The sequence below is a fragment of the Salmo trutta genome, chromosome 20 (assembly GCF_901001165.1).
Source record: "Salmo trutta chromosome 20, fSalTru1.1, whole genome shotgun sequence".
Lineage (NCBI taxonomy): Eukaryota > Metazoa > Chordata > Actinopteri > Salmoniformes > Salmonidae > Salmo > Salmo trutta.
In genome coordinates, this window is record NC_042976.1 from 31,844,235 (window position 1) to 31,865,345 (window position 21,111).

At 43.0% G+C, this 21,111-nt stretch overlaps 1 protein-coding gene across 1 annotated transcript; it reads left to right on the forward strand.

Annotated features, from left to right (window-relative positions):
* The first annotated feature begins 11,735 nt into the window (after positions 1-11,735).
* On the forward strand, positions 11,736-18,915 carry tmem182a (transmembrane protein 182a). The gene is made up of 5 exons (XM_029702882.1): positions 11,736-11,894; positions 14,229-14,361; positions 16,933-17,031; positions 17,292-17,429; positions 17,571-18,915. The coding sequence occupies exons 1-5, from the start codon at positions 11,736-11,738 to the stop codon at positions 17,795-17,797; spliced, it is 756 nt and encodes a 251-aa protein (XP_029558742.1). The 3' UTR covers positions 17,798-18,915.
* The last annotated feature ends 2,196 nt before the right edge of the window (positions 18,916-21,111 follow it).

The window sequence follows — 21,111 nt, forward strand, 5'->3', positions numbered from 1 at the left end:
ACTCGGCCTATCCGGAGCCAGCACACTTTCAGTTACAGACTCAACACTAGTAGCGTCAGACGACTGATCAGAATCCTGGTAGATTGCCACAGACCACACTGACAAAGCATCTTCAACCAAGTTAACATCTGTCACAGCACCATCCCCACTGAATGGAGTTTCGCCATCAGAACTCTTGTAGGCTTTGGGAATCTCTCTCTGGTCCACTTCTACTGAACACACCTCACTCAAGGGGACGTCATATGGCCGTTCCACTTCACTTCCATCAACTGGGACTACACCATCTTCTTGGAATATCCTCCCAGAAGACTCAGGAAGGCTTGCTACCCAGTGGACAGTCCTTGCGTCACTCCCATCCATTTTGCTGGACGCTGCAGACATCTCAGAGAACACGTCACCACTCGATAGATATCCGTGACTCTCAGGTTCCTCCCATGAAGGCAAAGGCAGAAAGTTGACTGGCATAATCAGGTTCCTATGCACCGTCTTGATGCGCCCAGTGGTAGGGTGCTGTATACGATATGTGTTCAGTGAGCTGTTCTTCGCAACAACTATGTACACCGCACTGTCCCAGCGATCAGCCAGTTTCTTCTTGCCCCTCTCTCCCTTGTTAGCAAGTAGAACTCTGTCTCCCTTCTCTACCGAATGACCCTTCGACCGTCTGTTGTAGACCTCGGCTTGTCTCTTTTGTTGCTTACTTGCATGCTGCTGAGCCAATGTCATGGCTTCTCTCAGATCCTCACCCAAAGACTGGACATACTTATCCACATCGACCGTGTCCCCATCCAACAGCACACTTTCAAACATAACATCTACTGGCAACCTAGGGGTGCGTCCAAACATCAAGAAGAAGGGTGGAAACCCAGTAGTCTCGTGAACAGTGCAGTTATAGGAGAATGTCAATGTGTTCAACATCTGAGGCCATTTAGCCTTGGACCTAGCTGGCAGAGCTCTAATCATCCCCCCCAGCGTGCGATTTAGACGTTCTGCTTGACCGTTCCCCATGGGATGATACGGTGTGGTGTGGGACTTTCCAACACCAGATAACTGAAGTAATTCTGCAATAAGTGAACTTTCAAAGTTAGCACCCCTGTCCGAATGGATACAATCAGCGAACCCATAAACGCAAAAGAAATTATTCCAGAGAACACGAGCCACAGTCTTAGCAGACTGGTTTGGACACGGATACGCACATGCCAGCTTAGTAAAGTGATCAGTCACTACTAACACATCAATAGACTTGTTGTTTGAATCTTCTGCAGTCCAGAAATCAATACACACAAGTTCCAAAGGTGCCGTTGTCACAATGGAGACAAGTGGAGCTCTTGCTTCAGGCTCAGGTGCTTTACTCAACACGCATCTCTTACAGTGGGCCACGTATTCCTTGACATCCTTTTCCATAGAGTTCCAGTAAAACCGCTGTCTCGTAAGCCACAATGTGCGCTGCTGACCCTGATGACCAGCATCATCATGAACTCCCTTCAACACAAGGCCCCTCAAAGACACAGGTACAACATACTGGAATATTTTCTTCTTACTCACTGGGTGTTTTGAGACACGATACAGAATCCCTAACCGCGTGGTGAGTTTTCCCCACTGTCTTAGAGTATAAACTGTTTCATTAGCTTCAAGGACTCGCTCTCTCCTAGATGGGCGCCGGCCTCTATCTACAAAGAACATGACTCTGCTGATGACAGGATCCAGTGACTGGTTATCATACAGCTCCTTGTGTGTAAAGACAGGTAAAGGGCTCTGACCCATGGACATCAACTTCTCAAGGTGCTGCGCATGTGAAATGGCCCTCACCGTGGCACCATCATCCCATCGGCGGTGAGCATGGAGGACAGCAGACACCTCTTCACAGGAAACCAACCCACTGACATCGTCTCCAGCTCTACTTAACTCACTCCCAGGAGCCATAGACGTTCCACAGCCAGCCTCGGGCTGTTCACAGGAGAGGCGGAACATGTCTTGAACATCATCCACTCGAAGACCTCTGGCTTCCTCCAGCAGGACATCATATGGAATTCTTGTCAGTCGGTGCAGAACTGTGGAGCGGACAAATGGCTCTCTGCTCAAAGCATCAGCAACGACATTCTTGGGACCTGGTATGTACTGGATATCAAAGTCAAAGGGTGCCAGCTTTGCAACCCATCTCTGCTCGCATGCATCAAGTCTCGGCTTTGTAAGAATATATTTGAGTGGATTGTTGTCGGTCCACACAGTAAACTTATGCCCTCGCAGCCAATGGCTGAATTTATCATGAATGGCCCATTTCATGGCTAGAAATTCCAGCCGGTGAGCAGGATACTTGGATTGTGCATGATTAAGAGATTTACTAGCAAAAGCTATTGGCCTGGCTATTGCCGTTCCATCTTGCACTTGGGATAGTACAGCTCCCAAACCACTAGTAGATGCATCCACAGAAAGTAAAAATGGCTGAGAAAAATCTGGATGAGCCAGCAGTGCCTGGTCAACTAGTGCTGATTTCAAAGCTTCAAAAGCGAGTTGACATTCGGCAGTCCAGTCTGCAGCAGTGAGCCTGCGAGAGGGACCAGGCCTCCTCCCACCCTTGCCTCTCCTAGGCTTCTTCTGACCTGTAGTTAGCTGAAACAATGGCCTAGCAACCATGGAACAATTCTCAATGTAGTGCTGATAGTATACTACCATACCAAGAAAAGAACGGATTTTGCTAGGAGACGGAGTGACACCATCAGCTTCCATCATCTCGCTCTCAGTCACGTTCAAAATAGTTTGAACTTTAGCAGGGTCAGTGGCTACACCCTCCTGAGAAATGATGTGACCCAAAAACTTAACAGACCTCCTCAAAAACTTGCACTTAGACGGAGACAGTTTAAGATTGTGCTCCTGCAACCGCTGAAAAACCATCTCAAGTCTCTGCAGACTCTCTTCCTCAGTCTTAGCAAAAACCATCAGATCATCCAAATAACAAAGGAGACTTAGAAAGTTTTGGTCACCAAAAATGGTCAGCATCATTCTCATAAATGTAGCCGGGCTGTTGCAGAGGCCCTGAGGCAACCGATTGTACTCGTGCAGGCCTAAAGGAGAGGAAAAGGCCGTGTATTTCCTGTCCTCTTCATGCAGTGGCACGTTATAATACCCTGACGTCAAGTCCATTGTGCTGAAGAAGGCATTACCTCCCAGCGCGGCCAGTACATCAGCCTGATGAGGCAGGGGATGAGCGTCCTTTACAGTGCGGGCATTTAACCACCTAAAGTCAGTACATAGGCGCAAGTCCCCATTCTTTTTCCATACCAGCACCAATGGTGAGGCATACTCACTGCTTGATTTTCTGACGATTTCCTTTTCCTCCATATCATCCAGTGTTTCCCTGAGTTTTTGGTAATGAGCTGGAGAAAGCCTACGATAAGGTAATCGAAATGGGCGGTCATCAGTCAGCCGTATGCGATGGCAGAACCCCTTTGCCTCACCACAATCTAGGCTATGTCTAGAGAACACTGTGTCATATTTCCCAATTAAATTGACAAGTTTATCCTTCCAGAACTGTGAAACTGGACACTCCTCAACAGACAGGCCTTGAAGTCCAAGATTGCTCAGTGTACTGTTGCCATGAACTACACTGCCACCAACTGAACTCTTAGCTGTCAGACTGCCGTGCGAGCTGTCACATTGAACTTTAGCCACGTTCTGGTAAGCTGCTTGCTGCTTGACATCATCAAAATCCTCTAATGCAATGCAAGGATACACATCCGCCACTTTAGCATTTCGTCTCAGGGTAACTGGTGATGTTGTTGGATTCACTATCTTCACAGGTAGCCATCCATCCCCCCATAGAGGCGTAACTACTCTCCCCACTAGTATGTGTCGATTCACACAACGAGACGTGCTGGGCTCGACAACAACAGTACTGCCCACAGAGAGTTTTGTCTTTGGGGGTAGGCGGCCCCACACTAGATGCTCACTCATGGGTTGGAGTGTTACTGCTCTCTTCAACTTAATGGTGCCTACTTTATCTGGGATAGAGTCTCCTCTCCATCTCTCCAGATTTGACAGGAGACGCAGGAAGTGGCTGTCATCGCACTGGCTAGAGGAACCTGGTGTACCCACCACCCGCCAGTAGCTGTCATTTGATTTGAACTGTCTAATCAAAGACTTCAACACATTAGTGCCCACAATGAGTTCATCAACCTGCCCATCTACAATAAGCACTGGGACTACATAGCTGAAACCATAAAGCTGAATTTTTAAATCACACATGCCCACTGGGCTAGTTTGCTTCCCACCACAACCCACCAGGATAATATCTGAAGGAGCTAGAAAGTTCCCCTCTACCACTCCTGCCTCCCTCAACCGAGGTACAATATCTGCGCGCAGAGTAGTAGCCATGGACCCACTATCTAACATCCCCTTCAGCTCAACTTTATCCTGTACTAGCACGGAGGTGTAAAACAAACTGTCATTCTGCGTAATTCTCATTGTGTTCTGAAAAATGACTGTGTTGTTCTTGGGTACTGACTCACAAAAGTAAGAATAAACAGATTGGATATCATCATCAGTGGAGGAAAAATAAGACTGCCCCACATTGCCCTCCTCAGAATGGAGGCATTCTAGTTTTCCTGAGACCTGCCAGTCTGTCCACATCCAGGGTTCTGTCGCTGCCCAGCCTCACTACAGTCAAAGCTAATGTGGCCCGGAGAGAAGCACTTGAAGCACAGCTGGTGCATCTGACAGTGAGCTTTGGTCCAGTGATTAGTGCTTCCACAGACGGCGCACTCACGCTGACGTTTGTGGAACTGTTTACGGGGCCCTCTGTTCACAGACTGAGTATTGCTGACCAGAGCCTTCTCTAACAAAGTCAAAACCTTCTCTAATGTCTCACCCTCAGATATAGATGGTGCCTGGTCTGGTTCACGGCCACATTGAGAAAAGGATGACACTTTAGGTCTGTTCACAGGACCCACTCCCTCCTGTGGGGAGTCAAAGACGGCAGCCACCTGCTGTGAAAGTTGTGTTCTACATGCTTTACGTTCCCTTAACAGTTCATCCAACTGATCCTGTACCTCACTGGCTGTCCAGTCACGAATGGGTTTGCTCTTGAACACTTGGGCCAACTCTCTATCAGGACAGTTGCGTACAAACATGACTGCCAACTCTGAGCACTCATTGGGTAGGGTCCTGCCCTCACTCACAAGGTACTGTTTGGCTGCCTCTGCAGCTTTGTTAAGCCTAATCCAGAAATCTATTGGACCCTCATTAGCATATGGTTTGATTGAATAGAAATCAGCTAATGGCATACCTGAGCAGACAGTATCCCCAAAGTGTTGCTTGAGAACACTGAGCACCGCCTTAACATCTGTGACAACAGGGTTGTTACGCATCCAGACTTTGGTCACATCCCGTGCCCTCCCCATGAGCCTAGACATCACCTCCCCAACATTCTCAGACCCAGTGTAACCCCTCTTCTCTAAGTAGACTCCCATTAACTCCTCCCACTCCAGGACAGAGTACTTATCTGAGCCATCACCCCTAAAGAAAGGTGGAGGACTAACATCGGACTTCACAACCAGATTCAGCTTGGACGCATCAATAAAGGTTGACCCACACTGCTCAGGCAGGGGCACCTGCTGGTGTTGGTGAGGGGGACTGGCAGGAGAAAGACTTGAAACCCCAGACTGCAGTAAACTCGCTCTGATGGATTCACCTATCTCTGAACCAATCTGCTTAATAATGTCACTAAGCTGACTCGGAGGCGTCCCATTATCACTGAGGACTGTGGATGATGGTACATCAAAAGACAGAGGTGGGATACCCTGGTCAGGTGGAACAAACAGCCTACCCCTCCCAGCGCTTGCAAACTCAGGACTAGCAAACGCTCTACTCCCAGGAGCTGACTGTACACTTGGTGTAAATGCAAGGACACCCCTCCCTCTACCCACACTAAAATCCCCAGCATAACTCAATCTATGGACTTGAGAATCTACCATGGCTCAACAGGGCACTAAAATACCAGGTAATTTACTGCAATCAAATACACAAAAAAAAATGCAATATACAAATTCATCAAAAACATACAAATAAGCACGAATACCTGTATCTAATGAATATGCTACACTCACATTCACTGTTTACAGTATATCTTAGCTTACAGCAAACCATCAACAAATGCGCATGCGCAGGTCGTGCGCCTCAGCCACATGCACAGCTCCCGGGGGTCGGCTCGAGCTGACCAGTCGGCAGGTCACGGCACCAGTTTGTAGCGTGGTTCGTTCTGCGTTGTGTACTTTTAATCAGGACACTGCCACAACTGGAATTATGATGGTTGAATCATGTTTATTGGTCCTGCACACGAAGAGACAACACACAATAGGTTAGCCCTCGGTGCAGTCACAGCTCTCGGGCACCTTGCTAGCTGAAGGTCCGGCAAAAGAGCGGGAACTGCATACATACATTCAGTGCCCATCAGCACACTATACAATACAGTTAAAATTATATACAACATATTCGGAACAAAATAAAAGACATACCTGCACACGAAGAGACAACACACAATAGGTTAGCTCTCGGTGCAGTCACAGCTCTCGGGCACCTGCGTGACCACATAGCAACTCACTCAAACACGGTCCCAAATACTCCCGAGTTACAATAGGTACCCTAATTAGCGAGCTGGTGAAAGTTAACATAAATCGTTATAATTGTTCACATTGTAACAAACCCTATAATTGAGTAACAGCACTTTATGTAACTTTACCACAGTTTTATATTGCCAAATTACGGCGCCAAGGACAACATACCTTGCTAGCTGAAGGTCCGGCAAAAGAGAACGATAACAGGGTCCGCAAGTACGGATAACCCGCGATGGACCAAACCAAAATATACAAACTTTTACAATTAGGTGTATTTACAATATAGATATCAAAAAATGTTTGTACACTGAAAAATAACATTAACTATGCTGCTGTAATTAAATAAAGAAAACACATTGAATTATTATTATTGTTATTAACTTATTAACATCCCCTCTTGCCCTGGCCTACTTGAACTGTCCTTGCGTGCAACTTGGTGCATAATCTAGGGGAACAACATCACTCTACTACACTTGCTTGCTTTATTCCTTTTGTGCGCCTGTGCAAAGTGCTTATTTGTTATTTTTCTGCCCCTGAACTATGTGTTTTTCAGCCAGGTCGCCTGTGATACAAGTCAGTTTTTTTTTTTATTCAAAAAATTGTGTTATTAACAAATATCAACAAACAAAAGAGGAATAGTCACATGCAAACAAGCATACATACAAACTATTTACATTGCGAGGAATCCTAAACAAACAAATCATATTCATTAATAAAAAACAAGTTTTCATTTCCTTTTTGTTTTTCATTTTAGTTAAAGTAGTGCCATATTGTTTAAATCAAATCAAATGTATTTATAAAGCCCTTCTTACATCAGCTGATATCTCAAAGTGCTGTACAGAAACCCAGCCTAAAACCCCAAACAGCAAGCAATGCAGGTGTAGAAGCACGGTGGCTAGGAAAAACTCCCTAGAAAGGCCAAAAATCTAGGAAGAAACCTAGAGAGGAACCAGGTTATGAGGGGTGGCCAGTCCTCTTCTGGCTGTGCCGGGTAGAGATTATAACAGAACATGGCCAAGATGTTCAAATGTTCATAAATGACCAGCATGGTCAAATAATAATAATCACAGTAGTTGTCGAGGGTGCAACAGGTCAGCACCTCAAGAGTAAATGTCAGTTGGCTTTTCATAGCCGATCATTGAGAGTATCTCTACCGCTCCTGCTGTCTCTAGAGAGTTGAAAACAGCAGGGCTGGGACAGGTAGCACGTCCGGTGAACAGGTCAGGGTTCCATAGCCGCAGGCAGAACAGTTGAAACTGGAGCAGCAGCATGGCCAGGTGGACTGGGGACAGCAAGGAGTCATCATGCCAGGTAGTCCTGAGGCATGGTCCTAGGGCTCAGGTCCTCCTCCGAGAGAGAGAGAGAGAGAGAGAAAGAAAGAGAATTAGAGAGAGCATACTTAAATTCACACAGGACACCGGATAAGACAGGAGAAATACTCCAGATATAACAGACTGACCCTAGCCCCCCGACACATAAACTACTGCAGCATAAATACTGGAGGCTGAGACAGGAGGGATCAGGAGACACTGTGGTTTTGAATTAGACCATTTGCATTTGTGAATATGAAATTTACCTAGTATTATTAGCAGTTGAATTAAATATACTATATCTTCATCTGTCAGAATTTCTGAAATAAATCTTTATATCAGAACCATTAAATAGTACAACCGTTACTATTTTTTTTGTCAATCAAAAAAATTCTACTATAAATACAGGCAAAAAACTAATGCAAAATGGTCTCCTCCATTCCACAGAAATCACATTTATAGCCAATCTTTCCAAAACATGTTTCACAGGATAAATTCTATGTAACATTTTAAATGAAACTTCCTTTACCTTGTTACTGATATAATATTTGTTAGCAATTTTCCATGCTTTCCCCCATTGTATATCACCATAGATATTTGGACAAAATAATCTTGCTGATGGAATTGTAGTATCACAAACAATGTTCTTAATCTGTTTATTACTACATTTATCTTTGATGTTAATATTGCCAATGAATATATTTTCATGTAAATCTATGTTACTTACATCAACCACAGAGGAATTTAAAAGAGATACAACGCCCCTTGGAATCGCATCAAAAACAATTGCATATTCTTTCGGGGTTATTGGAATTTTAAACTTATCAAGATATTCCCCATGTGAGAGTAGATATCCATTCTCATTCAGTAACTGACCAACCAAAATCATTTTATCTTTGTTGTTCCATAGAAAGTATCTGTGAGGGGAAAAATTGTGTTTATACGCTAACATCCAAGCTAAAATTGCCTGCTTATGGAATTTGGCCAATTTTATTGGTATTTTATCAATATCAACATTTATCTCGAAGCAAAAATTCTCAACCACCAACAGAGTCAAATAAATACTTAGGGAAGACATTCCAAATACTGTTCTGGTTCTTAATATACTTCAGAATCCAATTGATTTAAAAAGTATTATTTAGAGTATTTAAATCTAAAACCTCAAGACCTCCTTGTTCTTAGGTATTAGTGAGAATATCTTTCCGTAGATGGTGAGGCTTGTTCATCCAAATAAAATGATAAATAATCTTATCTAAGTCCGTTACAATTTCAGGGGATAATTCAAGTGACAACGAGACATCTGGATAACCCTTCAGCTTTGGACAATAAAACCCGACCGTATAACGAAATATCTCTCAGCAACCAGAGGTTCAATTTCTTCTTTGTTTTCTCAATAATGGGGTTCAACTTTAATTCACTCCTTTGTTTTTCATCCTTGCATATAACAATTCCAAGATAAGTAACCGTATCTTTAATTGGGATACCATATACTTCCTGTAAAACACAATCCTTGAGTGGAAATAAGACTGACTTATTGATATTAATTTTCAAACCCGAAACTAAGGAAACATCTTCAATACAGGAAACTGCGATACAAGTCAATATTCAATGTCTGGGGATGTCGGGAATGACGTGGAAACCGGCCACTAGGGGCAACAGTGAGCTCTGGTACCTTTTTAAGTAGGTTTCACTTTAGCTAGGACACTGTGGACATGGATGGTGGATGGCTGTAAGCATGTACTTCTGATTTCAAAAGTTGCAAGTTCATATCCAGTTATATAGCATTTTTTTTTTAAATATATTTTTTAAGCCTATACCAAACCTTAACCCTTACCATAACCATTCAGAGTTAATGCATAAGCTTAATAATTTGTAGTTAATGCCTGAACTTAACCCTAAACTTTAAACTTTGGAATTAATGCCTGAACTTAACCTTAAACAATTCGACGTTTGACGTTTGGAACAACTTCGAAATTTGACGTTTGAGAAACATGGATGAATGTCTAACTCTGACGTGAGACTGTGAGAGCTGGTAGGTGTTTTTCCCAGTTACTCTCAAAGGGGTAATGGGGATAAAAGTATCTGTTTATAGATGTAGGATCTTCACTTGAGCCAGTTTGCTACAGCAGGAAAATATTCCTGCAGCAACAGGAAATGTGAATTATTATGTGAATTATAATTCATGGACATTTTTTGTAGGGATTGATAAATTTTTCATTAGGGCAAATCAAGTCTGACATTTTAAAGTGGAAAATACAAACTTTAGAAGCCTTTTTAAACCTAGAATATGCTACAAGTTTGCATTTCCTGCTGTGCAGGAAAACTCTCAGCAACAAAAGAGTGATTAAATGAAGATCCTACATTTGCATCTCAGAGGAGAGGAGATAAAAGTGGAAAGTAAAGAGAAGCAGAGAAAAGCCCATAGTTGGCTTCCTGTGTCCTCAGTGGCAGCACTGTGCTAATTAGGCTGTGTGCCTCTATTGTCGATGTGCTAAATATCCCTGTGTGTGTGTGGTGTGAGTGGTGTGTGTGTGGTGTGTGCGTGTATGGCAGTGTGTTTCTATGGGCAATGTGCTAAATATCCCTGTTACATGCTAATGAGCAGCCAGCTAAGCTCAGTTCCACTCACACTCAGCCAGGCCATTGGCTACAGACTGGTTGGAAAATAGCTGTGTGTTTTTGTTTATAGAGTAATACTGCTCTCTATTTATACAGCGATTTTACAAGTTCTCAAATCGCTTTAAAGTGTATAGGGGTACTTACTCAGTCCACTACCAATATGTTGCACCATCCTACACTCAGAGTGCTCAGTACTTTGTTTATTTCCAATCAGAAGGGTCACTCACTGCTATAACTGTGCTAAATTATTACGTGTGATATTAAATTACAGTAGGCTATGCTGCCAAGCCAATTAAAATGTACAGATGCCAGTGGAGTAATAAAACATTGGAGGCCCTGGCCGTTCTATCAGCCAGATCTCAGAGAAGTTAAGAGAGTTTGGCCTCACATCATCTCTGTCTCTGCTGTTATGGAGTCAGATGACAACTGTGGATCCCATGGAAGTGATGCATCCTGTTTTCAATACCCACCACCTACTATCGCCACATCCCACCATGGGGCGGTGGCTTGGGGTTGTGTGTGTGTGTGTGTGTGTGTGTGTGTGTGTGTGTGTGTGTGTGTGTGTGTGTGTGTGTGTGTGTGTGTGTGTGTGTGTGCGTGTGATGGGCTTTAACTTGGGGGAGGCAACGTTTCAGTCTCACTGCTTACCCCCTCCCTCTATGATTTTCTTGTGCATGTGGGGGGTGTCCAGTTGCTGGTAGTTATTTCTGTGTTGGACCCCCCACCCCTACCCCCCCACCTAACCCCAGACCACTCCTGTGACAGTCAGGAGAGTGTGGGCAGCAGGCACCTTCAATCAGCCCCCCAAAATAGCACAGGGAGAGGGATCCACGCCCCTGTGAGTTCCCTGACTATCTGCTCCTGCCCAGTCCAGTCCAGTCCAGCCCAGCCCATTCCCGTTCTAAGCAGCCCACAAAGAGACAAAGAGACAAACAGCGAAGAGCCAGGATAAGACCAATACACAGCATAGTGACATTCCATCTTGAAGAAAGAATCTCAGCTTGGAATATATTGGGACACTGGGAATATACACACGTAGCTATAGAAGTGTGTTAGTGGACCCAGCATTGACAGACACACTCCGACTGCGGGAAAAGAGTGTGTTTGACTTCTCAGAGGAACACACACGCACATACCGGGCTAGCTGATTGGGCCAAGGGTCTCCATACAGTGGCACTGTGTGTCTGGCCTGTCCTGCACCATGAAGCTGAGTGTGGCTCTGTTCTTCTCAGGGCTGTTCGGGGCTCTGGCAGCCATGTTTGTCCTCCTCTCCTTCGGGACAGATTACTGGCTCCTGGCCTCTGAGACATGCGACGAAGAAACGAACAGAACCATAGGACCTGGGGGCGTTGCCATAGAGGTAAGGAACATGGAGCTTCCTGATTACCGTCATGAGATTGTCTGTTGTTATACTTCAAATATTTTAGTCCAATATTTACCTAGTATATACTATAGTACACTAGTTATTACCTATGTAATAATCATGTAATAATGACAAAGTAATAACTTTTCATTGAAACAACCAGCACTACAGCAGGTGGAAACAGCAGGTGAAAGTAAGGAAAGGTTTGGTGTAGCCTCTCTGGGATGTTCCTTTTCCTGGTCCTCTTTTCTCTTCATATCAGTGGCCATAAAATACAAACAAAGGAGACGAAAAAGGTAGCCATTGGTGTAAGATTGGGGGTAACATTGTGTAAGACTATTGTTTTGTTTCTATTTGCTGAATTAAGGGTTAGGGGTTGGAGGTTAGGGTTAGGGTGGGTTTGGGTAGTCTGGGAGGATCAGCTGATCAGAGACTGATTATAGACCTTAGAAGTCAAGGAAAGTTGTTCCTTTTCTGGTTGGAGTCTCCTTAGAGGAAGTGGTGTCGGGGTCAAGGTCAAACCTGATTCCACTAATCAAAGCCTTGCTGTTTATATAATTAGTTGCATCAGCTGTGTTGGTGCAGGGCTAGAACAAAAATGTGTGTGTGGGAGGAAGGGGGGGCAGACCTTTACAATGCTGAAGTAGCCTACAGTCAATTCCTCTGAAAAGCATTTCCTGTATTATATTACTGCCCTATTAAGACATATTTGTTTTAAAATAGTGATAACATGGACCATCACACTATTTTATTTTCTATTTTAGGACACTTGGGGGTATCCGAAACGAATGTGTAAAAATGATTTGATGATACTTTTTAATCTGGCCTTAGAAATAACAGTAAGATATGTCAAATCAGATAATGCCAAATTGAAGTCTGAATGAGAATGAATGATTGAATTGCATCAGAGAGGTATTGACAGGTTCAGGAAAGCAGAAGGAAGATCACCAGCATCATTGTGTATTTCATCCTTCTTAGAGCAGAAGATCAATTCATTTTCCCCAGTCATTATGTATGGTTTTGTCACTGTTCAAACCATTCAAATACCAGAGACAAATTCATAGGAAGAAAACTAATTCAACATGCCTCATTGGCTTTAGAAAACCATTGGCTGCCTGGTCAAACAGCCTCGATTACACCGACAGCGTCATTGCGTTTTGGTACACCAGAAGTACATTCATTTCCCATGGAACGCTGTGTTTGCCTTGCAGCATTGTGTTGCAGAGGAAGTTGCAGTGTGTTCTGTGTGGTGCGTATGTTGGATTTATCCAATGTGTGCATCAAATTGTAGGACTTGACTTGGCAGAAATAGTAGCAAAAGGTGAATGTTGAACTTTTGTTGCTCACAATTTTCGATTACATAATGAAAAGTTTGACTGCATATATTATTATGCAGCATTGATGCAATGACGCTGTCGGTCTGTTGAAGGCATCAGAGGCCTAAAGCACACAGTCGCAGTTTAAAAAACAACAACAATTATGATAAAACTGGGGGGGACAAAAATGCAATTTCAGAATGTGTGGGGGACATGTTCACCCCTTCCCTAGCGAAAGTCACACCCCTCTACAGTATGCATGCCTCCCTAGGGGCTGCTAGTGAAACCAGACACTGTTTAATGCAGTTGCTCTGCAACCATCCAGCAAATGAGACACGTTGGATTCCTGAGTGATAGAAATACAAACGTCAGTATTTACAACACCACACTGATATGTAGTTGAATATCAAATATCACTCACGACAGCAGATCCAGGTCCTCACAATGAACAATGACAAAGGAATGTCTGCATGATATCCATACTATCAAACTACATACACTATGTACCCATGTTGTAGTATTGTTAAAGACTATTGCACATAGACATATCCTCAGTGTTATGTCCTAGAGAGAGAGAGAGAGAGAGAGAGAGAGAGCGAGCAGTGGGCACTGTGAGAAGCAGAAGGAAAGCAAAAGAGAGACATTGGGAATAGGAGAGAAAGGGTGAATGAAAGCAGCTGTTCTAGCTAGAAAGGACTCTCGGTTCTGACTCAACACACTTCCCACAACCCCACAGGAAGCTAAAGGTGCTCCCTCAGCGTGACCCTTGACCTTACAGTCAGCAATTGTAGCACTAGCACCATATACTATGACAACATTTATGTGAACCAGCTGGCAAGGTACGACATAATACATGACATTATGGCTAATGCTAGAAAAGAAAATACTGGGCAAAATGTGAAGACGACTAAGACTTTTTATGACATGTTATTATGTCATTGTTATGGCTATAATATGAAGGACTTATGATGGAGTGTTCTACTAATGTGTTACTATTATTATTATCTTCCCTCAGCGTGGTGACATGATTCTCGTGGATCCCGGTATGGGGTTCCCCCCAGACACCACCTTCTACCACGAGGGCTTCTTCTGGAGGTGCTCCTTTGGGGGAAACCTGGACGATGACACCCTCTTGAAGTTCTGGATCAGTAAGTCAGATAACATATTCTGCAAATTCTGTTAAATTTAACACTGGGCAAGTGTCTATATGGGTCCACACTTTTCAAATATTAAATTAACACTGTGCTTAGTGCTGACACTGTCACACTTCAACAGTGTGAATTAACACTTTCAATAGTGTGAATTAACACTTTCAATGTGATGCAATAACACCTCATATGCTATTTTTAATACTAGGAAGTGTATATAGTTTACACCAATGGTGAAAGCAATAACACCTCATATAGTATTTTTAACCATTACACCAAGAAGTCTATCTCTTGATGAGGTCACTCAGTGTTGGGTTAAGGACATTACAATAATATTAAGATGTTTTGATTGCTACATGCACTTAGGTAATCATTTCAAATGACTACATTGCTGAAAACATAGACATAGACCACTAAAATTGATACAACACTTCCACTTCCGGTTGGCTAAAAATAACTAATTGAAAGCCACGTCGCCCACTAAGCCATGCCTCCAATATAATTTCCCAGTGTGCCTTGCCTTTTCAAGTGAATTGTAGAGTTACCACCCATGACTACATTTGTTTGTAACTGTTAAGGTTGTGTGCTACTGGTGGAGGAGTCAGGTGTAGGAGAGCAGAGAGTTGTGAACAGGCGCACAATTTATTTAGGCAGAGGCAATAAAACAGACAGACGCCACTGCGTCAAAACCTCCAGCCAAAGGTAAAAAGTGCAAGGCGCGAAACAGTCACAAAAATAAGCAAATGTTTAACAATTAAACATGCTTTGTGAAATACCATGGGAATACAGGGGAAAACCCAGCCTGGCGCGTAACACGAAACACGACAAAAACAATTTCACACAAAGACATGGAGGGGAACAGGAATAAATACATGCAGTGTGATTAGGGAATGTAAACCAGGTGTGCAGGGAACAAGACAAAACAAATGGAACAATGAAAAAATGGAGCGGCGATGGCTAGAAAGCCGGTGACGTCGACCGCCGAACGCCGCCCGAACAAGGAGAGGAGCCGACTTCGGCGGAAGTCGTGACAGTAACAGAGACAGGGTTATTGAATTCATTCATCTTCAGTCCTTTGGACTTCACCGAGTGAGTTTTGACTGTAAGTGAATGTTATCACTAATTAAACTGTTTTTGAAAATGCATTACATATATTACAAGGCCTTACTTTGATGATCAAGTGTTACCATATCACAGTGATGTTAGGAACCTCATGGTTTACAGGCCTCATGCGGTCTGCAAGTCAAATTATGCTGGCATGTAATTCATATTGGAATTCAGCCAGAGCAACCAACAGTTGGAATTTTTATTCCCCCGCAAGCTGCATGCAGAATGACTGTCAGGGTTAGGGACATTAATAAAAAAGACTACCAACACCATTTAAACTGGAACAACCATTTTTGTAACGGGTACAATAAATTTAACTAACTGATTGGATTAGTTTAGAAAAATGTATGTTATTCATCTTTGTGTGGCATAAGATTTATCAATCAATTAATGTACACAAACACAGATATTAAAAACAATCCTAAAAATCTAGCTGCAGTAGAGCATGTGGGAAATATGTTAATGGACGTGGTTTTGATGGGAACGTTTTACTCTCCACAGAGTAAAATTGACACAATCACACTCTCACATTCATCACCGGTTATTCACTCTTAGAGAGTTAATTTAACTCCAGAATCAACACTAGAAATGTTACACAGAAAAATCAACACTAGGTAACACTGGCCAATTTCCTGTGTACTTGTATTAAGTATAACACTGGGGTTTTGGCCATGCACAATATGCTGGTTTGTATACTCGGACAAAGTGTGTAACAGCCCCAATGCTTTTTAGTAGGCATGTACAACGCATGTGTTTATATGCATGTTTGGATATTGGGAAACACATATGACTGAAGCTTTAGACCCTACCTCTCCATTCTCTACTCTCACTCTCTTTCACTCTATCCTATTACTTTCTTTCATCTACATTTGGGCCAGTACAGGGACAGTAGAACAATGCAAACAGTTCATGAAAGTCATTAAGGTAAATCACTTGTTTATCGACTGTGACCTCTGATGCTTTGACGTAGTATGAGACTCCTATCATGAGATGTTATGTCATGTGACTCTATGGAAAGGCTGTATCATGTGATGTTATTCAAGTCCTTTTTCATCTGATGAGATGTGTTGAAAATCTCTAATAGGGAACATCCAGGGAGGGTCATTGTCACAAACACCCTAAAGCTCAGGGAACGACCTGGCGAGGGTCTGCTGAATTCCGCAGGGCAGAGGAGAGAGGAGGAAGATAAATATATAAATAGATAAAAAGAAAGTTTTAAGAATACAAATTAGATTACATTTAATTCAATTATCAAATGTAATGCATTCGATAAAACCTGAAGACTATGCCAGCTTAGTCTCTGTATTGATCCTACTAGTATATGCTGTCTTTGTAATATAAGGGCCCTTGATGGGGAGAGGATATTTGCTAATGCTAGTGCCACAACCTATTGCTTTTTTTATTAGCTCTATAATGTGATATAATTTAATGTATCTAACAATGGGCCTGTTTGTCTCTCCCTAGCCAATCAGCCCCACTCTAAAGTCTGCACACACGCCTACCTCTTCCCCTTTCCTGTGTCTCAACAGACTCACAACGCCACCGCATATGACTCCGCAATCAGTAAGTGCTTTTCTCTCTCTCTCTCTCTCTCTCTCTCTCTCTCTCTCTCTCTCTCTCTCTCTCTCTCTCTCTCTCTCTCTCTCTCTCTCTCTCTCTCTCTCTCTCTCGTGTATATAAATATTTTATATGCCATTGCCATGTAGCCTACTTTGAGATTGTGAGTGTTTACATATGCTTGTGTATGAGTATTCAAATTAAAGTAATTCTGTTGCTCACTGGTTGCCATGGTTCTAACAATGATTAACATTCCTATTGTCCAGTCTACAGAGGCTTCTGGAGTATCTTCATGCTAATTGGGGTGGCTGCCGTCGTTTTAGGTGGGTTCTTCATCATCTGCGCTGCCCCATTTGCCAGTCACCGTCTATATAAGGCTGGGGGTGTGCTCTTCCTGACATCTGGTGAGTTATTGGCCTATATCATCATCATTTTTAGGATACAACATTTAAGATAAACTGTTGTGCTCAAGCCTATCTCTGTTGAAGGGATGTACGAAGATGAAGAGCTCACCCCACTTATCCCTCCCTTCTTCCTCCCCACAGCTCTGTTCCTTCTGGGAGTGGTGGTGATGTATGTGCTGTGGGTGGAGGTGCTGGATGTGGTGCAGGTCTACGTGGACCACCAGCGCTCCTCTGTTTGTCCCACCTTTGACCTCACCATCCACTACGGCCTGTCCTTCTTCTTTGCCCCCGTCGGCATCTCCTTCTGCCTGCTGGCAGGACTCCTTTTCCTCCTCATTGGCCGGTCCGTACAGATGCAGTACCACTGATTGGTGTCGCTAGAGGGCGGGCACTGAGCCTTCCGGAACGCTGCAACGGTTGGGGCCATACCCATTTCAATTTGTAAAGTAAAAGTAAAATTTCAAAAGTAAAATGATATTCCAATTTAAAAAATGTCTCATAGCTAAGCATTGAGGTAAATTGGAATTGGAATTTCAGTTTACTTCCTGAGTTGACTTCATTGAAAAGGAATTGACCCCAAACCTGCTCTGTAACTTCAAGAATGTGTCGGAAATCTCTGTGTTCTGTCAATCATCCAGAAATGGAATGGGACTTCTTTGAACTCCGTGATGTCACTGATTTGACAGGTTACAATGACATGTTTCAGTCACTGCAAGTGTTTGACAGAGTTCCACCCAACATGACACCCTATACCATCATATTAGTGCACTACTTTCACCAGAGCCTCTATAGGGAATAGGGTACCATTTGAGACACAGCCAACGCCTCAGTCCCCCATCACTACATGCTCTTCACCTGACACCCACACTACTGAGAGACACAGGATTGGTTGGTTGAACTGTGGTGGCGGCTGTTGGTGATTTGCTTATACAGGTTGTCGGCGGTCACATGTCACATGTTGCCATAGCAGTGAGTTGGGAATAACTATGGTATAGGATGTTTTGTTTGTTGAATTCTTTCTCTTTGTATTTGTATTTTTAGTCAAATGGTTTTAGAAGGCTGCTACTGTCATTTGCTGAGTGTGTTGAGGTGTGCTTTAACATAAATGAAAGGTGAACAAGTCACTTTATATGCTTCTCTATAGATTTGATTACCACTTTATAAATATAATACATGTGTATTCCTTTTTCAATTATTAACACATTTTGAGAGAAATGTGAATGCCTTACCATTATATAAGCATGCGGTGTGAAGAGTTAGAGTTAAGGTATAGAAATCAAGATTAGGGGCTCTATTCAATCTGGATCGCTGAAGCGTTACATATTGCGTGATAGAAATGTAAAGATGATTTCTGATTGAGTGGACATATGCAGCGCTGGTTAAAATGTTTTAGTAAAGTATTTGTTTGCTTTGTAAATAGTAGACACTGTGAAGAAATTACTACATGCAGTTTAAAACACAAATAAATTGATAACATTTGTTTCGTGAATGTGTTTTTTTGTTGCCATTTTATTCTACACACTGGAACTAGTGTGAAATTAACACACTACTTAGTGTAAAACCTTATTTGAATATTTCCCAGACTACCTTTGAGTTACCACCCATGACTGTATTTGTTAGTGACAGAGACTTCATTGTTGCATTCATCCATGTTATTGTTCTGTGGACTTTACCCAGTGAGAGCCTAAAGTGAAAATGTTCTCTAAAAAATAATTATATATTTATCTAACGCAATATTGTACGTAGTTCATAAGGCCTTATTTTGAGGGCCTAGTTTTATGTTAATACAGGGGCCTGAAACTCATACAAATGACTTTGAACCAAAACCATGCCCATCATTATCATATTTCCCAAAATTATCTATTGCAGGTTGGTTGAAAAATATGTTTTAATATGTGTGTTTTTGAGTGTATGTTGATAGATTGATAAATGAATGTTATGTTACACAAAGATAAATAATGTTTGTTTTTCTAAACTAATCCAATCAGTGCGTTAGAATTTTGCACCAGTTGCTGGAATGGTTTACGTAGTCTCAATGTTTCTAACCTCATTCGCAATGCAAGTTGCAGGTGAATAACAATTCCAACAGCTGGATGTTCTGGTTGGATTCCAACAGGAATTACACATCACTTTGCAAGTCATCATTATGTGACTTCTAGGTAGGGTTTTACAATTCTGGTAACTTTTCCAGAGATCCTGGTTGGAAGATTCCTTGAAATGTGAGGGAATTAACAGGAAATCTGGAATCCTTCAACCAGGATTTCTAGAAACTCCTCCCATGACGAATGACGAACCACACCGCCAAGTTTCAATGGGAAGACTGTTGTGTTACCAACACCTGGTACCTGTGGATGGTCACTGGGGGGCCTCTGGTCCAGGTCACCCAGGAGATCTTTGCCCTCAACCTGGCTGTCACGGAGCTCTTCTTCTGCCTTCTCTCTCCATTTACCGTCTTCAACTACCTCTTCATCAAAAGAGGACCATCTTCCAATTTAGCAGCTACATGTTCGGCTTGGTCACTGTCGGTCGCCCTCTGCTCCAGGACTTGATCTGTGTAGAGCGCTAGCTGGCGATGGTTCACCCACTGGTCTACCTGAAGTACAGGCCTCTGAGGTGCAGGGCAGTGTGTGTGGCTCTGGCTTGGCTGATGTCCCTCGTCCTCTGTGTTGTGATAGGCTTAATAGGCGGCATGATAGTCAACGCTTGCCTTTTCGCAATCACTGGCCAATCGACTTTTTCTACTGTGTGTCCATCCTGAGGGTGGTGGCCAGGTTTGGTATAGGGGATGGAGGGAAGGAGGGACAGGGAGAGAACGAGGGAGGGAACCTGATGAAGAGAAGAGCGTCCCGTACTATTCAGCTCATTCTGCTGAGCCTGTTGGTGAATTACATTACATCCATCATTGGAACTATCCAGGTACGTTGTTTCTTTATGCCTCCACATTCAGTGACAGCGTCGTGCATCGTGGCTCCTATCACTAACATGCCTAATATTTTGGGGAGCTTCACCAGCCCTTCCTCTACCTCCCTAGGGATAGAAAACTGCCCTCTGTCTGGGGAAAAAGAGAGGGATGATAGCCTTACTTTAGAGGAAGGGTTGTCTGGCATCTGGTTATCATCCCCAGGTCAGAGCCATGTTTAGGCTACAGTCTATAATGGCTCTCATCATTCCTTCCCATTCCTTTCAATCATGTTATTGTTGTTGCTCAGAGGTTTTATTATTCTAGTTTCTGGGGATATCGTTATGTGTATGGTGTGTGTACATGTGTTCTTTAAATCAAGAACTGTGTTTTTGAGTGAGTTTGAAATCCCACATTTAATTTTCTGATCGTCGATTTCAACTAACAGGCGGAACTTGATGCACTCTTGCAGGTTACAGCTGGATTTCTTAAAACGCTACTAACAGGAGATGAAATGCACCTGCGAGCTAAACTAAGCTTGATTGCAAAGAAAAAACCCCACAAGGATGAACCATTAGATCAGTTGATCTCTCGTTGTTACTATGTCAAGTGATTATGATACCAGACAGCTGGTCTAGATTCTCTACTCCCGCCCCCAGTGAAATCGACCTATCAGTAGCATAGGAAACCGTAATGCTGGTGATGAAGGTAAAAAATACTTATTTGAGCAAAATAATATAGAAGTAGTAGCCTATATTTTTGATCAAACGTTTCACCTTAAAT

Bases quoted from the DNA above. Each gene is read 5' to 3' on its own strand.
- tmem182a (XM_029702882.1), top strand. From the start codon at position 11,736: ATGAAGCTGAGTGTGGCTCTGTTCTTCTCAGGGCTGTTCGGGGCTCTG. The intron at 14,362-16,932 runs GTAAGTCAGATA...GTCTCTCCCTAG, and splicing joins CCTCTTGAAGTTCTGGATCA to CCAATCAGCCCCACTCTAAA. The intron at 17,430-17,570 runs GTGAGTTATTGG...TCCTCCCCACAG, and splicing joins TGTGCTCTTCCTGACATCTG to CTCTGTTCCTTCTGGGAGTG.